Source organism: Phoca vitulina, unplaced genomic scaffold (assembly GCF_004348235.1).
Source record: "Phoca vitulina isolate PV1807 unplaced genomic scaffold, GSC_HSeal_1.0 scaffold2, whole genome shotgun sequence".
Classification (NCBI taxonomy): domain Eukaryota; kingdom Metazoa; phylum Chordata; class Mammalia; order Carnivora; family Phocidae; genus Phoca; species Phoca vitulina.
In genome coordinates this window covers 79,862,031-79,884,070 of record NW_022589705.1, presented here as the reverse complement: position 1 = coordinate 79,884,070, position 22,040 = coordinate 79,862,031, and the positions used below count along the sequence as shown (strand labels likewise).

The 22,040-nt window shown below is 49.1% G+C and overlaps 1 protein-coding gene across 2 annotated transcripts; it reads left to right on the top strand.

Moving 5' to 3' along the window:
- Positions 1-4,179: 4,179 nt before the first annotated feature.
- RCC1 (regulator of chromosome condensation 1) lies at positions 4,180-21,851 on the top strand. 2 transcript variants are annotated; one of them, XM_032389918.1, is made up of 11 exons: positions 4,180-4,262; positions 12,572-12,653; positions 13,245-13,334; positions 14,425-14,612; positions 14,785-14,964; positions 15,803-15,899; positions 16,010-16,132; positions 16,854-17,009; positions 17,268-17,387; positions 17,726-17,878; positions 19,065-21,851. In XM_032389918.1, exons 2-11 carry the CDS (start codon positions 12,581-12,583, stop codon positions 19,238-19,240), a joined length of 1,356 nt encoding a protein of 451 aa, XP_032245809.1. In that variant the 5' UTR covers positions 4,180-4,262; positions 12,572-12,580; the 3' UTR covers positions 19,241-21,851. The 2 variants fall into 2 exon arrangements, with proteins under 2 accessions (XP_032245809.1, XP_032245817.1); XM_032389926.1 differs by lacking the exon at positions 13,245-13,334.
- Positions 21,852-22,040: the final 189 nt, after the last annotated feature.

The window sequence follows — 22,040 nt, the reverse complement described above, 5'->3', positions numbered from 1 at the left end:
AAAAAAAAAAAAAAAGGTGAAATAAGGTATTTTCTAATGCTCTTCATGCCTCTCTTGTAGATCCAGATTCTTGTCTGGTATCATGTTCCTTCTGCCGGTCTTTCTTTAACATCTCTTTTACAGTGGTTCTACTGGTGATGAATTCTTTCAGCTTTTGTATGTCTGAAAATAACTTTTCTTTTTTTAAGATTTTATTTATTTATCTGACAGAGAGAGACACAGCGAGAGAGGGAACACAAGCAGGTGGAGCAGGAGAGGGAGAAGCAGGCTTCCCGTGGAGCAGGGAGCCAGATGTGGGGCTCGATCCCAGGACCCTAGGACCATAACCTGAGCTGAAGGCAGACGCTTAACGACTGAGCCACCCAAATGCCCCTGAAAATAACTTATTTTCACCTTTAGTTTTGAGAAATGTTTTTGCTGGATATACCTTCTTAGATATAATTTTGCTAGAGTACTTTAGAGATGTTGCTCCATGTCATGTTGTTTGCATTGTATCCTTGTCTTTGTTCCTCTGTACCTAACATGTTGCATTGTATCCTTGTCTCGTTTCTCTGTATATAACATGTCTTTTTTCTGACTGCTTTTAAGATTTTCTGTCATTGGTTTTAAGCAATTTGATTTTGATGTATCTTGTTTTTTGTACTTGGAGTTACTTGAGCTTCTTGGATTTTGTGTTGGTCAATGTTCTCCAGAGAAACAGAACCAACAGAAGGTATGTGTGTAGATAGATAGAGATTTATTTTAAAGAATTGGCACACATAGTTGTGGGGGCTGGCAAGTCGGAAATCTGTAGGGCACTTTGGCAGGCTAGAAATTCCAGCAAGAGTTAGTGTTGCAGTCTTGAGCCTACATGCAGTCTTGGCAGAATTCCTTCCCTTCAGGCCTTCAACTGATTGGATGAAGCCCACTCACATTACAGAAGGTAATCTGCTTCCTTAAAGTCTACTGATTTAAAGGTTATCATATCCAAAAAATACCATCACAGCAACATCTAGACTGGCATTTGACCAAACAGCTGGCCACCATAGCCTAGCCAAGTAGACATATAAAATTAGCTATCACAGATCTGTAGGTTTGTAGTTTGCACATTTTTAAGCTGTTATTTCTTCATATGTTCTCTGTCCCCAGCTCCTCCTTGCTTCCCTGTATATTTGGCCACTTAAAGTTATTCCATAGCTCACTGATGCTATTTCCAATTTTTTATTTTTATTTTTATTTTTTAAAGATTTTATTAATTTATTTGACAGAGAGAGACACAGTGAGAGAGGGAACACAAGCAGGGGGAGTGGAGAGGGAGAAGCAGGCTTCCCACTGAGCAGGGAGCCTGATGCGGGGCTCGATCCCAGGACCCTGGGATCATGACCTGAGCCGAAGGCAGGTGCTTAACAACTGAGCCATCCAGGCACCCCTATTTTCAATTTTTTAAAATTCTTTTTTCTCTGTGTTTCATTTTGGATAGTTTCTATTGCTATGCCCTCAAGGTTACTAATCATTTCTTTTGCAATATCTAATCTATTGTTAATAGCATCCAGTGTATTTGCAATCTTAGATACTGTCATGAAATTCACTTTGGGGGGTGCCTGGGTGGCTCAGTCGGTTGAGTGTCTGCATTTGGCTCAGGTCATGATCTCAGGATCCTGGGATCAAGCCCCACATCTGGCTCCCTGCTCAGCGGGGAGTCTGCTTCTTCCTCTGCCTCTCTGCCTGCTCATGCTCATTCTCTCTTTCTCAAATAAATAAAATATAAAACAGAAATTCACTTTGGGTCTTTTTATATCTTCCATGTCTCTACTTAACTTTTATGCATATGGAATAAAGTTACAATAACTTTCTTTTTTTTAAGATTTTATTTATTTGAGAGAGAGAGAGACAGGGATAGAGAGAGAGCATAAGTGGGGAGGAGAGGGAGAAGCAGGCTCCCTGCTCAGCGGGGCTCAACCCCAGGACCCCAGGATCATGACCCGAGCCGAAGGCAGACACTTAACCAACTGAGCCACCCAGGCGCCCCTACAGTAACTTTCAATATCTTTCACTTCTGTCATTTGAACCTGTTCTGGGCTGGGTTCAATTGATTGTCCTTATGGTTTGTGTTCAATAAATAAAACAATGATAGAATGTGAAAAAATTAAAATTAGTATTTGGGTTCAGAATAGGAAAAGATAAAGTGGACCCAAGGAAGGCTTCACAGAGATGGGGACTGAATTGAGCCTTAAGATATGTCAAGAGCTCAGCAAGGCAGGAAGAAAGGCTCTTGTTGGGGAAAACAGCCTAGATAAAGGTGAGAAGGTAGAATGAACGTGGGCACCTTCAGAGTACAGTGCAGAGGGGAAGGGGAGAATGGGAGATCAACGACCTGGGGCGTTAGCCACCTGGTGTTCCAAGCGCAGCAGTGAAGAGATTTTGGAGTCTTGAAAGATTTTGAAGCAGGGCAAGTTCTCAGAGCCATGATTTAGGGAGACTAACATGGGGACCTAGGTGGAACAAAATGGAGGGGAAGGGATGAGGGGCAGGAGCAGAAGCCAAGAGGGTGGTGCCTTAGACCAGAGGGGCAGAAACAGAAACATGAAGAGGGGAGAGAAGGAAGAATCAGAAGTTAAGGATTAAATCTTTACTTCTCCGAGAACCTTAATCTTGGCTATAAGGATGAAGTTGGGAGGGGAGTCTAGATCCATACAAAACATGTTTTATTTTAGGTATTGGGTCTTCTGGGAAGAGCTATAGGGCTGAAACTTAGGGTGGAAGTCAAACCAGACCAAATGGACTGTCCTCTCAGTTGAAAGAACAAGAGTGCTGGTCCTCTTCTACTGCTTGTGTGCTGACCCCAGAGAACTGGCCTCAGCTCTTGGAACCTCATTTTTCTCATTTGCCAACGATCATGAGGTTGTGTAAGGAACAAATGAGCTCATGGACATGGGTGGATGTGTTTCTGTAGTTAACAAAGTAAAGGGTTTTACAAAATAGGTGATAATAATCATTCTTGTAATTACATTAAGCCATGTGAATGAGTAAGATCTTGGAAGAAGACAGCAGAGAGATCAAAGATCCAGGGTTAAAACTTGGAGAAATTTCACAGAATATCATCCAAAAGAGGAGTCCATGATGGAGGCAGAGGTAAACTTGGAGAGGTAAGAGACCCTGAAGATGGGGAGTACTTTGGGGTGGGCTCCACATCGTAGGAGAAATTCGGTTGGTAAATACTCATCAAAAGTGTCCATCTAGGGTTCAGGTATGATTGAATGACTTTCAGAGTCAGAATCAACATGAAATGGAGAAAATGCCCTTCTGCAGAGGTCCCTGCTCTGATCTCAGAAATCCCCCAACGCAATCAAGTCACCTCAGGGAACACCTGAAATCCTGAACTGTTTGTATCCATCCTGAAGAAGGAGTGTGTTAACAAGAGAGCACAGTCAACTTGATGCTTTTTTTCCCATCTCCAGCACCTAACCCCAGTCCACAACCTCATCTTCTTTCTTAGCTGGTCTCCATTGCTTCTCTTGCCCACCCCCCCCACCCCCCTTAGTTTCCCCTCCCACCAACTCCATTCTCCATTTTGCTCTAAAATAAGACCCTGCTCATGTCACTCCCTTGCTCAGATCCCTTCCCTAACTCCCCACTGCCTCGGGATAGAGGCTGTACTCCTTAGACACACGAGGCCCTGCATCATGATCTGACTCTCCCTCTCGAGCGTTCTCCACTCACTCCTACGGGCACCCTCTGCTCAAATCACACCTTGGCAGTTTTCCGCAACAACCCTAGGTTCTCATCGCTCTCTGTCATCGCAAAGGATGCATCTCCTAGATGCCCTGCCCTCTTAGACTTACCTTGGAAAGCCTTTCCCAAGCCCCAGGCTCAGCCAGATGCCCCTGCGTGGTTGTTGATGGTCTGATTTCTCATCTTTCTCTGACGGGGACCCCTTTGAGAGCAGGGAAGATCATTATCTCTACAGTCCCTGCCCCACCAGATCTTCCCAAACCAACCCTGGTTTCAAGTAGTCTCTGGTTGTCAGTCCACTGGTCCGGATTTGGAGCCTCCCAAATACATACCCACAGTACCCGGGCCAGGGGCGGAGAGAACCCGGTCTAGAGCGCTCTAGCCCGAGCGCGCCACTTGCACTTCCCGGGGCGGCCGCCAGGGGCCGCCGGGCTCTTTGTTTTCCTTTCTGGCCCGGGGTCGGGGCCGGAGGCCTGCAGAGCGCATGCTCTGGGGCAGTTCGCGGCCGGGCCGGCGAGCAGAGGAGTTGCTTGTGGCGGACCTGCAGCGAGGTAGGTCGCGCCCGTCACGGGCGGAGGGTCGGGGCGGAGGGTCGGGGCGGAGGGCGGCGCGCGGGGCGGCCACAGCCGGAGCCCTGGCGGGCCGGGGCCGTTGCCCGCGCGCTTGTGTCGGCGGCGCCGGCCCCACGTGAAGCCGGGCGGCAGGAAGGCGCGGGTGCGGGCGCGCGGGTCCCCGGCCCCGCGGGGCGCCCTGGCGCCGGCCTGGCCCCGCCTGGCTCGAGCGAGGGCCGCGCGGCCCCACTGCCGCCGCGCCTCTGTCGTCCGGCCCGCGGCGCCCGCGCGGGCGGGAGATTCAAACGGCCCGAGCGCGGCCGGCCGTGTGCGCGCGGCCGCGGTGACCCCGCCGGGCGCAGAGCCGCGCGCCTCGCGGTCCGGGACCGGCCGCCCCGGCCGGGGCTGCGCTTCCGGAGCGGGGAAAGTGGTTGTGCCCAGCGTTCGTCCGGAGGGTGCGTCTGACAGAGCCAGGGGAGGGATCCTGCCCGGCGAGAGTGCGTGCCTTAGGAGCGCGAGGCTAGGCTGGTGAGGGTCTTCTGCAGGGAAAGAAGTCTCAGCGTCAACAGGCACCAGGACGAAGACTGTTGACTCTTGGAGAGGTGTGCTGTGAACCCCGCATCAACTCCTCTGTCAACCGATTATTTACTGCCTGTCTACTCCGTGCTGCGCTGGCAGGGCTGGGGAACAATGGTGAGAAGGGCCCCGCGTGGCCTTTACAGAGCCCCCGGTGTCCTTGGGGAGACCCATCTGGGGGCCTCAGTTATTGGTCCAGTGTGTCACCGAAGTGTGTCCGTGAAACCATTCATTCGTCAGATAGTAATGGAGGTGCTCCAGCCAAGTGTGACTTGTGTGCCCTAGCAGAAGTTGAGTGTGTGGAGTGGTACGGGAACGCGTGAGGGGGTCACCCAACCCTGCCCAGGAGGGTCAGGATGGCCTTCCAGGTGAGGTGACTCTTGAACGGGGTTTTGACCGGCTGGTGGAGTTATTCAGCTGCCTGGGATGGAGGGGTTAGTGCCAGCCAGGCAGGGGCATGCAAAGGCATGAAGGTGTAGGTGAGTGTTGGGGTTGGGAATACCACAGATGTTGAAGTCTGGAGTAAAAGAAGGGAGTAACAAGATAATACAGCAAGGGCTGGGTCTTGAAAGGTCTGGAGTGCAAGACCAAGAAACACTGGGTGGTGGTGGAGGAGGCAGGGACGGTGTCACCCAAGAAGGGCAGCAGAGCGGAGTCTGGAAAGATGAATTCGGAGTTCACCTTGCTCTTGTTGCAAAGACATCCCAAGAGCAGGAATCCTGTTCAGCTTTGCAACTTTACTAGTTGGGTGCCCTTGGGCCACCCACCCAGTCTCCCTGGGTGTTAGTTTCTTTATCTGTAAAATGAAGGTAAGAGGCATATTGTGAGAATTACTAATATCCTGTATTTTTCATAAAGCAGTGATTCTAACATCCGGTGGAAGCTGAGGTGCTTTCCCCCAGGCATAGCTCTGTATACAAGGGGGCGCCTCTGGCGAGGAACTCCTGGGGTGAAGTATACCAGCGCTGTGCCTGGCACATAGCAGGAGCTCAGCAAGTGTTTGCTGACACATGAGACCCTCTCCTCCCTTTCCTCCCGGGGACCTTAACTCACAAAGAGATTTTTTTTTTTTTTTTTTAAAGATTTTATGTATTTATTTGAGAGAGAGAGAATGAGAGAGAGCACATGAGAGGGGGGAGGGTCAGAGGGAGAAGCAGACTCCCTGCCGAGCAGGGAGCCCGATGCGGGACTCGATCCAGGGACTCCAGGATCATGACCTGAGCTGAAGGCAGTTGCTTAACCAACTGAGCCACCCAGGCGCCCCACAAAGAGATTCTTAAGCTTCTGAGACTGGCAGGCAAGTGTCTGCCTCCTGATGTTGGCGAGGTGGGGGTGGTGGCCAGGACAGCTGCTGTGGTCAGAGAGGGCCCTGTCTGTCTTTGCAGAAACGAGGCTGTGGAGAGGTCATAGGAGGTCACAACAGGAACACTAGGCCTCTGGTAGACTGTCTAGTCTGGTGTGCCTTCATTCACTACATGAGGAAACTGGAGGCCAGGGAGAAGAGGGGAGGAAGGATGGGGTTGCCCTGGCCCTCATGGGGAATGCTCAGGAGACCTGGGATCTAATCCCACCTTTGTGGCCTGGGGCACCTTTCCTGAGCCTCAGCTTTCTTATCTGTAAAACCAGGGTGATCACACCTAGCATCGTAGGTGGCTCTTAGTGGAAGGTGACTCTCTGAGTTCTACTTATTTCTGACTATGTCTCACTCTTCTCCCAGACTGTAAGCTGCTGAGGATGGAAGCTGTGTTTGTCTGTTAGGGAGTGAGGGGTGGGGACAAAAGATTGCTACTTATTTCTAGTCCAGACACTTAGTGTGTGGTTAAGAAAACACACCCAGAGCAGTTAGAGGAGTCTGTACAAAGGGCTGGTTTGTGCAGTCGAGGATAGGCAGGTGGGTAATGGGTGCAGGGCTCCACCTTTTATTCATTTATTTTTAGCTTCTTTCTTTCTTTAAGTAATCTCCATACCCACTGTGGGGCTCGAACTCATGACCCTGAGATCAAGAGTCGCATGCTCTTTTGCGTGAGCCAGCCAGGTGCCCCCGGGGCTCCACCTTTTAGGAGGTGCCCTCATCCCCTGCCCTGCCTCTGGGATTGCTCACAACAGCATTCTGCAGTACCTAGAGTCTTCCATCTGAGAGGCAAATACTCTGAGGCTCACATAGAACTCAGGTCTGTCCTTCCCCATGTCCTTGGCCCCCACCTGGCTCCCACACCCACCTGGCCCACCCACTTAGACCCAAGCTGCCTCAGTGTCTCCTCTCTGGTCTCACCATCCTCTTCCACTCAGCTGGCTTCTGCCCTCACGTATGTTTGGCCAAGCTCATGGGGGATTCTGGGGAGGCCTGCCTGGGCTGCCTCCACCCCTGCCTGGATCATGGCTGCCTTTGGCCAACCTGGTTTTTGTTTTTAAGTCAATCAGATATACCTGGTTTCTATTGCTGACTCTTTTTTACTGGCTGTATTCTCTGAGCCTCAGGCCCATCAGTTGAATTAGGAGTGATAGTGCTGCTTCAGCTTGTTGTGAGAAGTAAAAGGCTGTTGGCATACAGAAGATAGGAGTGGCTAGTGCCAGAGAGTGGCTCGTAGTTTAAGGAGTAGGTAGGTATGGTGGACAGACATGTAAACCAGAGTAGTTATGATCCAGAAGATCCCAGTTTCTCTGGGAGGGAATGGTTAGTTTAGGATGAGGGGAGGGACCAGGAAGGTTTACCAATGGAGGTGACTTGGGGACTGAGTAGACATTCTTCCAGTAGGATAAGGGATGGGAAGGTATAGAGATGCAAATGGTCTGGAGAGAACTGTAAGCAATCTAAGATTGTGTAGGAAGCAAAAGGAGGATGTGACAGAGAAGGGATGAGGCCAAAGTTATGTCAGTACCAGACTCTGGAGGCCTTTCGCACCAGGCTAAGAAATGTGGGCTTTGTCTTCCAGGCAGAAGGAACCACAGGGGAGTCTGAGCAAGGAAGCCGCTTGTTTCAGGTTTGAGGTTTAGAAAGATCATGATTGACTTACGGAATGACATGGGGTGGGGATCAGGAAGACCAGAGCCAAGTGGCTGTCTTTTCTTGGTGAGAGGGTATGAGAGACAGTTCCCAGGCAGGCTGAGAGACTGGGGAGCTTGGGGAGGAAGTTGGCAAGGGCACCAGCTTTGGAGTCTGACCAGCTTGGTTGAGACCTTCACTCCCTTTTCCAGTCCTGGGTGAGGTACTTTACCTTTCTGAGCCTCAGCTTCCTCACCTGTAAAGTAGGATCAGTGTGCCTAGCTTGCAGTGAGATGCCCCGCAATGTTCACCAAAACGCGGGCGGCTAAGGAGATGTTCACTGGGTTCCAACCCACAGTAACACATGTTTTTGTTAGCGCCCTGTGGTACCAATCACCTCATGTTTATTTTTCCGTCTCCACTCCAGGCCTTGCCTACAGGTCAGCCTAGCATCAGCACCAGTATGCTGACATAATTCTCTTCCCTTTGTTTTCACTTAACTTCTTGTTGTGAGCACTTTTCCATGCTACGACACGGTCTCCCTCCCTGCCACAGCTAACCTCTACAGGTCATTCTGATGAACTGACGGGAGATTTACCTTTGGCAGGACAGGGCCTTGGCCAGAGATACAAGCTGTCTACCTGAAACAAGGATACCTGTTCTATCCCACACCCCTTAACCCACCCAGTTCTGCATACTTAACATCCCCTCTCGTTGGCTCCCAACAACTTCAGACTCAAGGAAAACATTGGGTAAAATGGGGCTCTTGGGTCTCTCCTCAAGCGTTTGTCCCCCAGCGTTCTCCCACCTCACTAAATAGAAGTCTACCATCCTAGTCATTTTTTTAAAATATTTTATTTTTAAGTAATCTCTGTACCCAATGTGGGGCTCGAACTCACAACCCTGAGATTAAAATTCACATGCTCCACCAACTGAGCCAGCCAGGTGCTCCAATCCATCCTCCTAGTCATTTAAGCCAACGCCTGGGAATCGTTTTGTTTGGCCAAGCATAGGGGGATCCTGGGGAGGCGTGCCCGAAATCCCCTAGATTTTTTTTAGGATGAAGAAAGTCATTCTGGATCCCTCCCTCTCCCTAACTCCACACATCTAATCCATGAATTGAATCTGTCTTCTAAATTGATCTGTTTTGTGTCCTTTTTCTCTATTACCTCAGACCCAATCAAGTCACCATCTTCTCTTATTTGGATGCCTGCAATGGCCTCCTCTTCCAGTCCATCCCAGTTTCTTTACAGTAGCCAGAACAACTGTTTAAGAATGTAAATCTGGGGGCGCCTGGGTGGCTCAGTCGTTGGGCGTCTGCCTTCAGCTCAGGTCATGATCCCAGGGTCCTGGGATCGAGCCCCGCCTGGGGCTTCCTGCTCAGCAGGGAGCCTGCTTCTCCCTCTCCCACACCCCCTGCTTGTGTTCCCTCTTTCGCTGTGTCTCTTTCTGTCAAAATAAATAAAATCTTTAAAAAAAAAAAAAAGAATGTAAATCTGATGAAGACTTTCTTAAAAGTTTTCCATTTTCCCTAGAAGGCCTTGCATGATCCAGCCCCTGCTCACCTCGTGCCATCTGACCAGTTCTCCAGCTGCAGCCGCGCTGGCCTCTCCTGGTTCCCAAACTTACCACACTGTGTCCCAGGCCACTTTTGTCCTGGTCTTGCCCTGCTGGCTTTCTCTCATATTTCAGGTCCCAGCTTAAAGGTCACCTCCCTGACCACTCTCTTTCCTACCCCAAGTTATTTTCTTTTTCTTTTTTTTGGTGTGATAAAATATACATAAAATTTACCATTTTCACCATTTTTTTCCATTTTAACCATGTTTAAGCATATAGCTCAGTGTCGTTAAGCACACACACATTGTTGTGCACCCCCAAGTTATCTTTTATGTCACCTTGCTGATCTTTCACTCAGCACCATCCGTAATGTTTCTTTCCTGCTACAATGTAAGCTCCATGAGAACAGGGAGAGGGTTAGTCTCCTCTTTCCTTGCTACACCTGGCCCAACGCCAAGCACTGTAAATAGGCACTCAATAAATATTTGTGGGACAGATGAATAAATGCTGCCATGTATTGAGTACTTACTGTGTGCTTGGCACTGCAAAGTCCATTACAAACATTTCATTCAGGATTTTTTGTTTGTTTTAAGATTTTATTTATTTATTTGACAGAGAGATAGTGAGAGAGGGAACACAAGCAGGGAGAGTGGGAGAGGGAGAAGCAGGCTCCCTGCTGAGCAAGGAGCCCGATGCGGGGCTCGATCCCAGGACCCTGGGATCAGGACCTGAGGCGAAGGCAGACGCTTAACGACTGAGCCACCCAGGTGCGCCCATTTCATTCAGTTTTGACAGCAGCCCTGAGAAGTACCATAGCATTCCCCTTTACAGAAGAGGCTACAGCGCAGAGAGGTCAAGGCTGCTGGCCAACCAGGGTCACAAAAGCTGGGGTGAGCAAGCCACAGCTCTAGCAGATGAATCCAGTTCCCTCTAATCCCAGAGAATGTGCATCTTTAGCATGGTAAGAGGGGTCTCAAAGAGGTGGGTTGGAGAGGAGGAGTCCCACCCCAAGAGAATAAAAGTTGGGTGACGTTCAGAACTGCCACCTCATCAGAGTCAGAACTGGGCCAGTCTCAGCCTACACAGGCGTGGAGGATTCTGAACCTTTGGCTACTTCCTTATCTTCAGTTCTTTGTTCTCCCCCAGGATAGTTAGCAGAAATGTGCTCAGAAAATCAGAGGCCTTTGGCCTTGTGTTCATTACCAGGCAGTGGGGAGCTGGAGAGGCTGATGCTCTAGAACCTGCTGGAAGAAGGAGATGGGGAGGAGGTGCCGGTTAAGCCCACAGCTGAGCCTGAGAAGGGCTCTTGAAGTTCTTACTCCATTTATAGTCTTGGGTAGAGTCTCATCCCTTAGCTCCAAAATGGAGGAGAGCTGGGTTAGATTAGATTAGAGCTGTGCTCAAGCATTGCCTGGGGTAGGCTCTAGAATGTATAGTTTACAGCATTAGCTCATTTAATCCTACATAACAAAGATGTAGGTACAATTATTATCCCTGTTTTACTGAGGAAGAAACTGACTCATGACGAGGTTACGTAATTCTGCCCAAGGTCAAGCAGCTAGAAAGTAGCTGAGCCCAGATTCTGGCCCTGAGGCTCTCCATGGGCACAGGCTATCCCACTTCTACATCAGGGTAGCTCTCAAGGGCCCTGACCCCTGCCAACCATTCCAGAACGTGTGCAGTCCGGATGGGAGAGCCCCAGGCTTAGGCAGTTTCACAACCTTAAAGACCAGGGCTCAATAAATATTTATTTCCGGGGCTGGGTATGTGGAGGAAGAAGGCTTTGGACACAGTTTGGGCTGGATTGGGAATTGAGAGAGCTGGGGAGAATGTCTCTGTTCCCAGCAGCCTTGAGGAAGATAGGGAGACCGTTGTGGGGCAGCAGCAACCGAATGAGGGAGCCGTTTGGGGCTGAAGCCCTCAGCTGTCCTGGATGGTGCTAGGTCCAAGAACCTTTCTTGTCACCCACAAGTGGTTTCCTTTCCCCTATTTGTAACACCTGGTGAGTATATACAGTGTTTATTTATTAATTGGACTGTTTAGGAAAGCCAGTGTCTTCCTAGGAGTGGCACTTTTAGATCAGAGGGCACAGATGGTCTGGTTTGGTTTTATATAATGAGAATAGCTTTTTTGGTTTTTTGTTTGGTTGGTTTTTCTTTTGCTCTGATAACAGTAGTGCTTTCCCAGAGTTATTCGTGGTTATCTCAGGGTTGAGGGGGAGCTGTGAGAGATACTTTACTTGATGTTGTTCTTCAAGGTTTTAATTTTTTATAATAAAATAAAAAATAGGGGTGCCTGGCTGGCTCAGTCAGAAGAGCATGCAACTCTTGATCTCAAGGTCATGAGTTTGAGTTTCACAGGTGGAGAAATGACAAAAATATATAAATAAACCCTAAATAAATAAATAAAACATGTAAAGTTCTTTGTTAGATATCTTACATAATATAGGAAGGTACAAAAAAAAAAAGTGTCCATAATCCCATTTTCCAGAGGTTACTAACCATTGTTAATAAATGTATTTCCTTCCACACAGTCTTCTACACCTATTTTTGCATGTGTATGCCTTTTTTTATGGGATGATGGACTGTTTTTTCAAGCTGCTTGTATTATTTGGCATGGTGAACATCTTCCTATTCAATAAACACATCTCTGAAAGCATCCTCTTAATGGCCTCATACTCTTCTATCCTGAATATACTGCATATTTTCTGGCCAGTCCCCTACCATGGAGCACATGGGTTGTTCTATTTTTTTTAATATTAGGAAGAATACAGTAGAGAATATTTATGGAACCTAATCTTTGGGTGTATCCATTATTCTGTTCTTGTTCTCCTCAGATAAATTCTGAGAAGTGGAATTGCCAGAATTCCTCTTACCATTTTTAGGGTTTTTGGTAAATGTTGCCTGGTTAGAGCAGGAAAGTGATCGCCATTTATTTTTATTTATTTTTATTTTTTATTTTTTAAAGATTTTATTTATTTATTTGAGAGAGAGAATGAAATAGAGAGCATGAGAAGGGGGAGGGTCAGAGGGAGAAGCAGACTCCCTGCTGAGCAGGGAGCCCGATGCGGGACTCGATCCCGGGACTCCAGGATCATGACCTGACCCGAAGGCAGTGGCTTAACCAACTGAGCCACCCAGGCGCCCCAAGTGATAGCCATTTCTGAAACAGAATATTTGCCTCGGTTTTTCAGGAAAGGAAGATGCCACCCAAACGTATAGCTAAGAGAAGATCACCCCCAGAAGATGCTCTCCCCAAAAGCAAGAAGGTGAAGGGTAAGTTGGTGTTGGCCTCTATCTCTGAATGGGGGCCCTCTTGGAGCCCCCAGAATCTAGGACTGGGCTCCTGCCTCCCTGACATCTGAAGCTGAGGGGCCTGGAAGCCCAGGAGCTCCACCCAGATGCAGGGTCTCTTGTAGCTTACTGAATCCCACCCTCTGGAAGTCATAAAGGAGGAGACTTGTCTACAAGCACTCAGGCAGTACTGGCAAAAAAACAAAAAACAAAAAAAACAAGACCCTAGCTAGGACTTTGCTCCAGGCAGTAATGTACTATGGCTAGGACCATTGACTTCCAGAAGTGGGTTCAAGTCCAGGCTCTGCCACTTTCTAGCCGTGTAACTTTCGGCACGTGACTTAACGTCGCTGAGCTTGAATTTACCCCATTAATAAAACAGAGGCAAGAACAGCACCAATCTTGCTGGGCTGTTAAGAGGAAAATGAGATATGTCCTGGTAGCATTTGAAGGAGGTAGCTGTGCTTTGCTCTTTCCTGGGACCCTGGAGGGAGACGGGGAGGAGAGAAATCCACCCCCAATCTGGGAGGGAATAGTGTGGACCGACGCTCAGATAGTGTCTGTCTTTTGCAGACCGTCGTAACCAGGCAGTGAGGGCTGTTGCCTCCCATCGCGTTCCAGGTGCCCAGAGGCCGAGCCCTCCTGACCAGAAAACCCGACCAGGTGGCTCCCTGCTCAGGGCACCTTCTGCGCAGCCGTAGCGCCCCGGCAGCCGTGGCCACACCCCCGGGGGGAGGAGCTGGACACCATTGGCTGTCCGGGGCCATGGGCAGCCGCCATTGGGCAGCCGCCGTTGGCCAGCAGATGGCTCTGTGCCTTCCACTGGTTGGCTTGTACTTTTCTACAAATGCCTGTCTTCTGTCTTAACTCCTGCCCCTTCCTCTTCAGGGGCGGGTCAGCTGCCAGATAGGAGCGGAAGGGTTCCGTGGGAATATGTCTAGGAGTTAAGTCGCAGCCTGAGGGTGGAGGCTAGGGACAGTGCTCTGACCCATGTAGGTTCCTTTGGTTTCAGTGCAAACTTTACTGTTTATTAGCTTCGTGACCCTGGGAGGGTTACTTAACCTCTCTGAGGCTCTGTTTCCTTTCCTGTAAAACAGGAGCCTAAATACGGAAGGTCTGTAGTATAATTTAGGGGACTACAAAGCAATTTAACATTTGTAGAATAAGCAGCCAGTAAAGGGTAGACATTATCTGAGTCCTCACTGTTGGCAACATGACTCCTGAGAACTCAGAGCTATTCAGGAAAATCATCTGTATCCGCACTGTTCTCTTTCCCTCCCACCAAGATTCATTACACAATGTTGATTGTCCCTCATATTAATAACGTGCTCAGTTTTTGTTTTTTTTTTAAGATTTTATTTATTTGAGAGAGAGAGAATGAGAGAGAACACATGAGAGGGGATAGGGTCAGAGGGCGAAGCAGACTCCCCACCGAGCAGGGAGCCCGATGCGGGACTCGATCCAGGGACTCCAGGATCATGACCTGAGCTGAAGGCAGTCGCTTAACCAACTGAGCCACCCAGGCGCCCCACGTGCTCAGGTTTTAATTTTCACAAAAACCTTGTGACATAGTTATCTTTGCTATTCACATTTTACAGATGAGGAGACTTAGGCTTCCTAGAAAGATCCTATGACTGATCTGTGGCAGAGCAGGGCCTTGAACCCAGATCTGTGTGGTCCCAGAGCCCATGCAGTGACCCCTCCTCTCTTCTGTCGTCCTGCACACTCAAGGGCTGTCTTCTTCACCCCTCAGTCTCCCATAGGTCCCACAGCACGGAACCAGGCATGGTGCTAACACTGGGCCAGGGCGACGTGGGCCAGTTGGGGCTAGGCGAGAATGTGATGGAGAGGAAGAAGCCGGCCCTGGTGCCCATTCCGGAGGACATCGTGCAAGCCGAGGCTGGGGGCATGCATACTGTGTGTCTAAGCAAAAGCGGCCAGGTAGGTTGGGGTGGGTGGCACAGGATTGGACAGGGCCTGGGGTTGGGGGGCTTGGGGAAGGAGCTTTGAGCCACACACATCACTCTGTGGAGATGGAGCTGGTTAGCTGCACAGGGAGTGCAAGAATGGACCGAAGCCAGACCTTGCGCTAATGGGGGCATCTTGGGCACAGGTCTACTCCTTCGGCTGCAACGATGAGGGTGCCCTGGGAAGGGACACATCAGTGGAGGGCTCAGAGATGGTCCCCGGGAAAGTGGAACTGCAAGAGAAAGTGGTACAGGTGTCAGCAGGAGACAGTCATACAGCAGCCCTCACTGAGGATGGTCGCGTTTTCCTCTGGGGCTCCTTCCGGGTAAGACTGGGTCTGGAAGACCGCTTGGGGGCTGGCTGGCTGGAAGAATTCACTGGTGAGACCTCAGTGATAATCCATCTCCACCTCCCTTTTGTACTTAATGGTGGGGGAATCAAGGCCCAGAGCAGAGCTCGGGCCCAGACGCAGGTCTCTTCATCCAGGCCTGTTCACACCATGGGCTCTTTCCTTGAGTCTATATTATGAAGTGTGTTATCTTGGGAAAGGGGTGGGTCAAGGATGCCTTTGGGCTGAGACTGATTCAGGAAGCCTGCTCTCCTCACCCATCTCCCTGCCTTCAACCTCCCCCCTTCCCAGCCCTCTTCTACATCTGTCAGGGGTTTTGGGGTGCATGAGAAGGATTGTCACATCTCAGAATTTCTGAGGCAAGGGAGTTTAAACAGTAGAGTCAGCATTAAAATTGTCTTGGTACTTTGGTATTTATTTTGAAATGTCAAAAATAAAGGAATCTGATGAGGTGTGTCCTCATCATGGCTATTTTTAAAGCTACTTATGGAGAATTTCAAGCACATAAAAGTAATCAGAAAAACATATCGAATACCCATTTACTCGCCTCCACAGTCATCAGCTTGTGGCCAAACTTGTTTCTTCTCTACTCCCATCCATTACCCTACTCCTTTGTTATTTTAATGCAAATCACAAGCCACATATGATTTCATTCATTAAGTATTTCACTGTTTGTCCTGGCTCCTGCCCACCTCTTCATCCCCATCTGGCACCAGTCCCCTTCACCATACAGCTCTATGGTTGCCGCAAGCCTGGATCTGGCTGGTCTGGGGCAGACAGGACTGGCCGGTAAGTGCTCTGTCCTGCCTTCCAGGACAATAACGGTGTGATTGGACTCCTGGAGCCCATGAAGAAGAGCATGGTGCCTGTGCAAGTGCAGCTGACTATGCCTGTAGTGAAGGTGGCCTCAGGTGAGCCTGGGGGCACTCTAGGCAGGAGTTGGAGAACCTCGTTCTGGGGCTAGCCTAGTCTTGGGCCGTACAGACAAGCCCTGTATCCTCTGCCTTCCTCTCCCCCGCAGGAAATGACCACTTGGTGATGCTGACAGCTGATGGTGACCTCTACACTTTGGGCTGCGGGGAGCAGGGCCAGCTGGGCCGTGTGCCTGAATTATTTGCCAACCGTGGTGGCCGGCAGGGCCTTGGTAGGTGGCTTAGGTCACTCTGACAGGGCAGAGCAACTTGGCAAGCCACCCCCTGGTGAAGGTCAGAAGCAGGAGGGATTCTCTGTGTGAGTTTAGGCTTGCATCAGCTAGGCCTGTGGTGATAGGTAAGAACTCTGACTCTAGGGCGCCTGGGTGGCTCAGTTGGTTAAGCGACTGCCTTCGGCTCGGGTCATGATCCTGGAGTCCCGGGATCGAGTCCCACATCGGGCTCCCTGCTCAGCGGGGGGTCTGCTTCTCCCTCTGACCCTCTTCCCTCTCATGCTCTCTGTCTCTCATTCTCTCTCTCAAATAAATAAATAAAATCTTAAAAAAAAAAAAAAAAAAAAGAACTCTGACTCTAGAGCCAGACCACCCTGGATTTGAATCCTGGTTCTACTACCTATTGGCTGTGGGACCCTGGATGTAGTTTTCTCATCTCTAAACTTACTTCATTGAGTTGTGGTGAAGTGAAATGGAGTTAACATAGAAGAATGTTTGGCACATGGTAAGTTCCATGTAAATGTTACTTTTTACAACTCTGGGAGTCTGAGTGAGGCACTTGTACTCTCTTGGCCTGTTTCCTCTTCTTTTTAATAGGGAAAAGGAAGAAAAATCCCTGCTTAGCTTCCCTCCAGGGGCTATAGTGATGGGAAAAAACACACAGGACAGAGAGAGAAGCTGTGTGTGTCTGCCACTGACCCTGGCCTCCTCTCTGCTACAGAACGACTCCTGGTCCCCAAGTGTGTGATGCTGAAATCCAGAGGGAGCCGGGGTCATGTGAGATTCCAGGACGCCTTTTGTGGTGCCTACTTCACCTTTGCCATCTCCTGCGAGGGCCATGTATATGGTTTTGGCCTCTCCAACTATCATCAGCTTGGTGAGTCCCAAGCCCAACATCTGGCATAGCCCAGAGTGACTTGGGTCCAATCCTGGCTTCACCACTCATTTGTTGGGCATCCTTGTTGGGGTCTGCTAACCCCTCAGAGCCATAGCTCTGTTATCTGTAAACTGAGAATATCCTTACCTTGGTGTTTGTGGGGGGGGGGAGGTGGCCTCACTGTGTGAGAGGATGAAGAAGGACAGCTCCTTGGACAGCTTCACCCCTGACAACTCTATTCTGGTATTTTCCTCCCAGGAACCCCAGGCACAGAATCTTGCTTTGTACCCCAAAACTTGACATCCTTCAAGAACTCTACCAAGTCCTGGGTGGGCTTCTCTGGTGGCCAGCATCATACAGTCTGCATGGATTCGGAAGGTGGGACCTCTGGGTTGGGGGTGGAGTATTCCTTGGGCATAGCCTAGCCAGACTCCTGAGACCATGGTCCTTGGAACCTGGGCCTGCTCCGTGGGTTGGGCCAGATGTGGGTCCATGAGGGCCATTCCCATCCCCCAGAGTCTTGGCACTCTTCCAAGTATGAGCTCAGTGGGGTCCTATGGGGGTTCTCCCAGACCTCCCCCAAAACTGGGACAGATGCTGCAGACCTGCTTCTCACCACCCTGGGAGTGGGGACCAGCTCCCTTGGATTTGGGAACTCGTCTGATCTACCTGGAGCATGCCCTCTGCTACTCTTCATCTCCTCCCTCCTCCCACAGGAAAAGCGTACAGCCTGGGCCGGGCTGAGTATGGGCGGCTGGGCCTTGGGGAGGGCGCCGAGGAGAAAAGCATACCTACCCTCATCCCAAGGCTCCCTGCTGTCTCCTCAGTGGCTTGTGGGGCCTCCGTTGGGTATGCTGTGACCAAGGATGGTGAGTTGGGGCTGCCCACGCTTGGTGTGGTTGGGTCTTGGGGGTCATGATTCTTACCAAACTGCTCGTCAGGCTGTGATGTCCATCATCAAATAGAGCTGAGATGCAGAGAGCACTGTTTGTGATGACATTGCTTTTCTCCTATCAGAAGCTCTGGCTTTGATGAACATAAAGTGAGTAAACGTATTATTTTAAGAAGGGTTATTTGTTTCGTAGCATAGAAAAATAGTAAAGAGAGATACATCACTGAGGCCCAGACAGGCAGTAGGACTTGAATCCAGGTCTCCAGAGTCTTTTTTTTTTTTTATGATTTTATTTATTTACTTGACAGAGACAGCAAGAGAGGGAACACAAGCAGGGGGAGTGGGAGAGGGAGAAGCAGGCTTCCCGCCGAGCAGGGAGCCCGATGCGGGGCTTGATCCCAGGACCCTGGGATCATGACCTGAGCCGAAGGCAGACGCTTAACAACTGAGCCACTCAGGCACCCCCAGGTCTCCAGAGTCTTAGCTCAGTCTTCTCTTTACACTTTCCACCAAGGTGACCCCTTTATTTACAACCTAGTATGTGCCAGCTTCCCAGGGAGTTGTACTTAGACTTTTATTAGGAGAAAGAAGGCTTAGTCACTGGGGTTCCAGCAGGCACAGCAGAGGAGGCTCTGAACCAGGTGGTCACCAAAGCCTGAGTGGGTGAGATCGATAGCCATGGACACCTTGAGAAGTCTGGAGCTGATGGAAGCACTTGACTGGAATTATCTGGGAAGAGTTACTGGGAAAGTAGAGCTTGTACTACACCTTAAAGGTTCAGTCCTTTATGATAAGCAATGAAGGGCATCCCAGGCACAGGAACATCTAGAGCAGTCTCAAAGGTCTCGAAGGACCTTGGAATGGAGGGTGGTGTAGGGTTTTGGGGAGTGGCCAGTCATGTAGAGCCTTGAATGCCATGCCTAGGAGTAGGAAGAAGTCTTTGGCAATGTGTAAGGAGTGTGGTCTCTGGTTGACAAAACTATTTTTTTAATCCATCATCTCCTTGGCTTCTCCCAGCTTCCCTGAACTCCCAGAGGCTGGGACATTGCTAGGCTGCTGCAGGCCAAAGCCAGGATTCACCCTCATGTTCTAGGCTTCTCACAGTTTAGAAAGGTGGGGCTAGGGATCCTGGAGACAGCTGTCCCCATTTCTCTCCCCTGTAGGTCGTGTTTTCGCCTGGGGCATGGGTACCAACTACCAGCTGGGCACAGGGCAGGAGGAGGATGCCTGGAGCCCGGTGGAGATGACAGGCAAACAGCTGGAGAACCGTGTGGTCTTATCGGTGTCCAGTGGGGGCCAGCACACAGTCTTACTAGTCAAGGACAAGGAACAGAGCTGATGAAGCCTCTGCGGGCCTGGCTCCTGGCCCTGCCACCCTCCCTCCTGGAACTGGGAAGCTATGACAACTACAGATTCCAGCAGGCCTCCCCCAGCCCCGAATACTCTGTCATCTCCTGCCTTTTTCCTATCAGCAGAACAGAATCCTTTTCCTCTTTTCTGTCCTCCTCTCCTGAATCATCCTGCAACCTACAAGATGAAGGGGAGTCGGGGGAAATGGAAGAGGGGAGGGGGTTTTGGCAGCCGGAACATTGCTCACCCCAGAGCTATGTGGTTAGACCTTTCCCCCTCATCCCTACCTCCATGGTCCTGGCTGACCCTGGTTTTGCCTGCCAAAAACCAAAAATTCCTCCCCTGGGGATTTGGTGCCCACGTTCTGAAAAGTTGGGGATCCTCAAGCCCTACTCTAGCCATGTGCCACTCTCTGTCCTTCACAATCCACAGGCAGACAAATGGTGTGGTGGTCAGACCCAGCTGTCATGGACCTATGCCTGGGGGAAACCGGAGATGGGGCAGGGCTGCCTAGCCATGGGCAACCCCAAGCCAAATATTTGGCCCTCAACAGACGTCCATGGGGAAGAATAAACAATGATCCTCCACTTGATCAAGAAAAAAGCCAATCAGCCTTTCTCCCAGAAGCACAAAGCATTCTGCCCTTCAGGCATTGCCTGAGTATCCTGCCCATCCGACCTGCCTTACCTGTAGCCAAGGGCCTGACGTCTGGAAAGGAAGCTACATCTGCAGGGCAGGACATGGAGGGAGTGGGGAAGGAGAGTTTTATAAACAAACCTATAGCAATATTGAGAGTGAAGGGAGGGAGGGGAAGGGGGTCAGAAGGGCAGAGGCTGGTGCCCAGAAAGGGAAGCAGCAGCTTGTACAGTGGCTGAGAAAATAGAAAACAGTTTTGATTTTTTTAAAATATAAAGTATTTTGGAGGGGAGAGTGAAATCTTTTAACACTTTGAATAAATTTAGAGTTTTATAAAACAGGTCACTTGTTTTCTACATACTCCCTGCTTTTTTAAGGGAGCACCTGTCGTGTTGGAAAGAGCAGAATAAACCCATACCTATGCACCTGGTCAAGGCTAGGACTTAAGTGATGTCGCGATGTCCTGGTACGTGCCAGTCAGCTGTTGATGTAACTGTTTCATACAAATCAAAAAAGAGAAAAAGAGTTGATTGATTTTTGCTTAGGTATTTATGTTTCAGGAATCAGTGGATTTTTAAAAAAAAAACTATGCTGCATAATGTGAGACATGGAATGGATCTTTTAATATCCTAATCCCAAACCAAGATTTGAGTACGGTACATATGTACAAATACACTAAGCTTGCTGTTATATCATTCTCAGCAGCTGATGTGATTGATTCAACATGGTTAACTGCATAATAACTCTTAAGACTACTTACTACGAGTATTAACGTAGATCTTCCCAGGCACTTGAGCAACCAAATCATACAGCTGACCTGTCTACGATGGTGGTCGCTAGCTACATGTGGCTATTTACATTTAAATAAATTACAACTTGTAAAAATTTAAAAATAATTTCCTTGGTTGCACTAGCCACATTTCAAGTCCTCAGTAGTCCTGTGTGCTGGGGCCTGTGGTATTGGGCTATGCAAACACAGAACGTTTCTATAACTGCAGGAAGTTACAGTGGACAGTGCTGATCTAGAAGGTCTTTACATGTATAACAGGAAGTTTTTATTATCACCAAAAGGATTCGTCTTGGATGTCAGTGACTTGGAAAAATGAATATGATGTAAAAGAACTTCAAATGTATTCTGTGATTTTTTCCCCCCCCTTAAGTTTTAGTTTTGATACAGGCCATATACTGATTGGAAATTGACTTCTTAGAAGGGACACCACACTTTCGATTCTAATATTTTCTTCGTAAAGAAGCACTTGTGTGTGTGCTGCTCCTCCTCACTCCCCCAAGAAAAGTCCATTTGGTTTAGACTTACTGGAGTTTTCCCTTCTGACAGGATAGCATGATGAAAATACCCTGTTCTTAATAACAGCTCTTCTGTATTGGGACTTGAAATGGGCCAGGCATTGTGCTGAACACTTTACATGCAATAATAGCTCTTTCAGTCCTTACATCAGCCCTGCAAAAACTTGTCCCTCGGGAAACAGTCCCTGAGAGTTGTGACTTGCTTAAGGTCAAGAAGCTACCTACCAAATGCACAAACTAGGCTGGAATCTAAGTCAGCCTCTTCCTGAGCCGAGAACGTCAATTCCTTTTCCTTGTATTGCACGTAAGTGTTATAAAGCTCTCTGTAGGTGCTTTACATGTATGAGAACAGTGTCAGGCACACAGTACTCTACAATACGCGCTTTGCCGTTACGACAATTGTACGTTTTTTTCTGTTCCCTATAGTTAATAATTGTCCTGTTTTTCACATGCATAGTTTTTTGGTGTTAGGTATTAATTTAGCGCCAAAATCTTAAGTGTAAATTTCCTTTTGTTCAAACACATGGAGTACTCTGTTTTATCTTTCCCCCATCCTCCTGCAACCTGGATTGATTACCCCAAAACAAATGTAATCATAGTACATAATGTGGCTCTGCTATAAATATTTACGAAGTTGTAATGTAAATGTTCAATATTGCTTTGACAGACATTATATTTTATTTATTTTTTTGCCTGCTGTGGGGTTTGAACTCGCACCCCTCCCCCCTCCCCAAGATCAAGAGTGTCACGCTCTATTTATTGACTGAGCCAGCCAGGTGCTCCTGCTTTGCGAGAAATTATAGTCAGAAGATGGAGAAGTGTGTATGTATGAATGAAGGACAGTCTCT

Excerpts from the sequence above, each read along its gene's own strand:
- RCC1 (XM_032389918.1), top strand. The coding sequence starts at position 12,581 with ATGCCACCCAAACGTATAGCTAAGAGAAGATCACCCCCAGAAGATGCT. Across the intron at positions 13,335-14,424 it reads TGACCAGAAAACCCGACCAG|TCTCCCATAGGTCCCACAGC; the intron begins GTGGCTCCCTGC and ends TTCACCCCTCAG. Across the intron at positions 17,879-19,064 it reads GTATGCTGTGACCAAGGATG|GTCGTGTTTTCGCCTGGGGC; the intron begins GTGAGTTGGGGC and ends TCTCCCCTGTAG.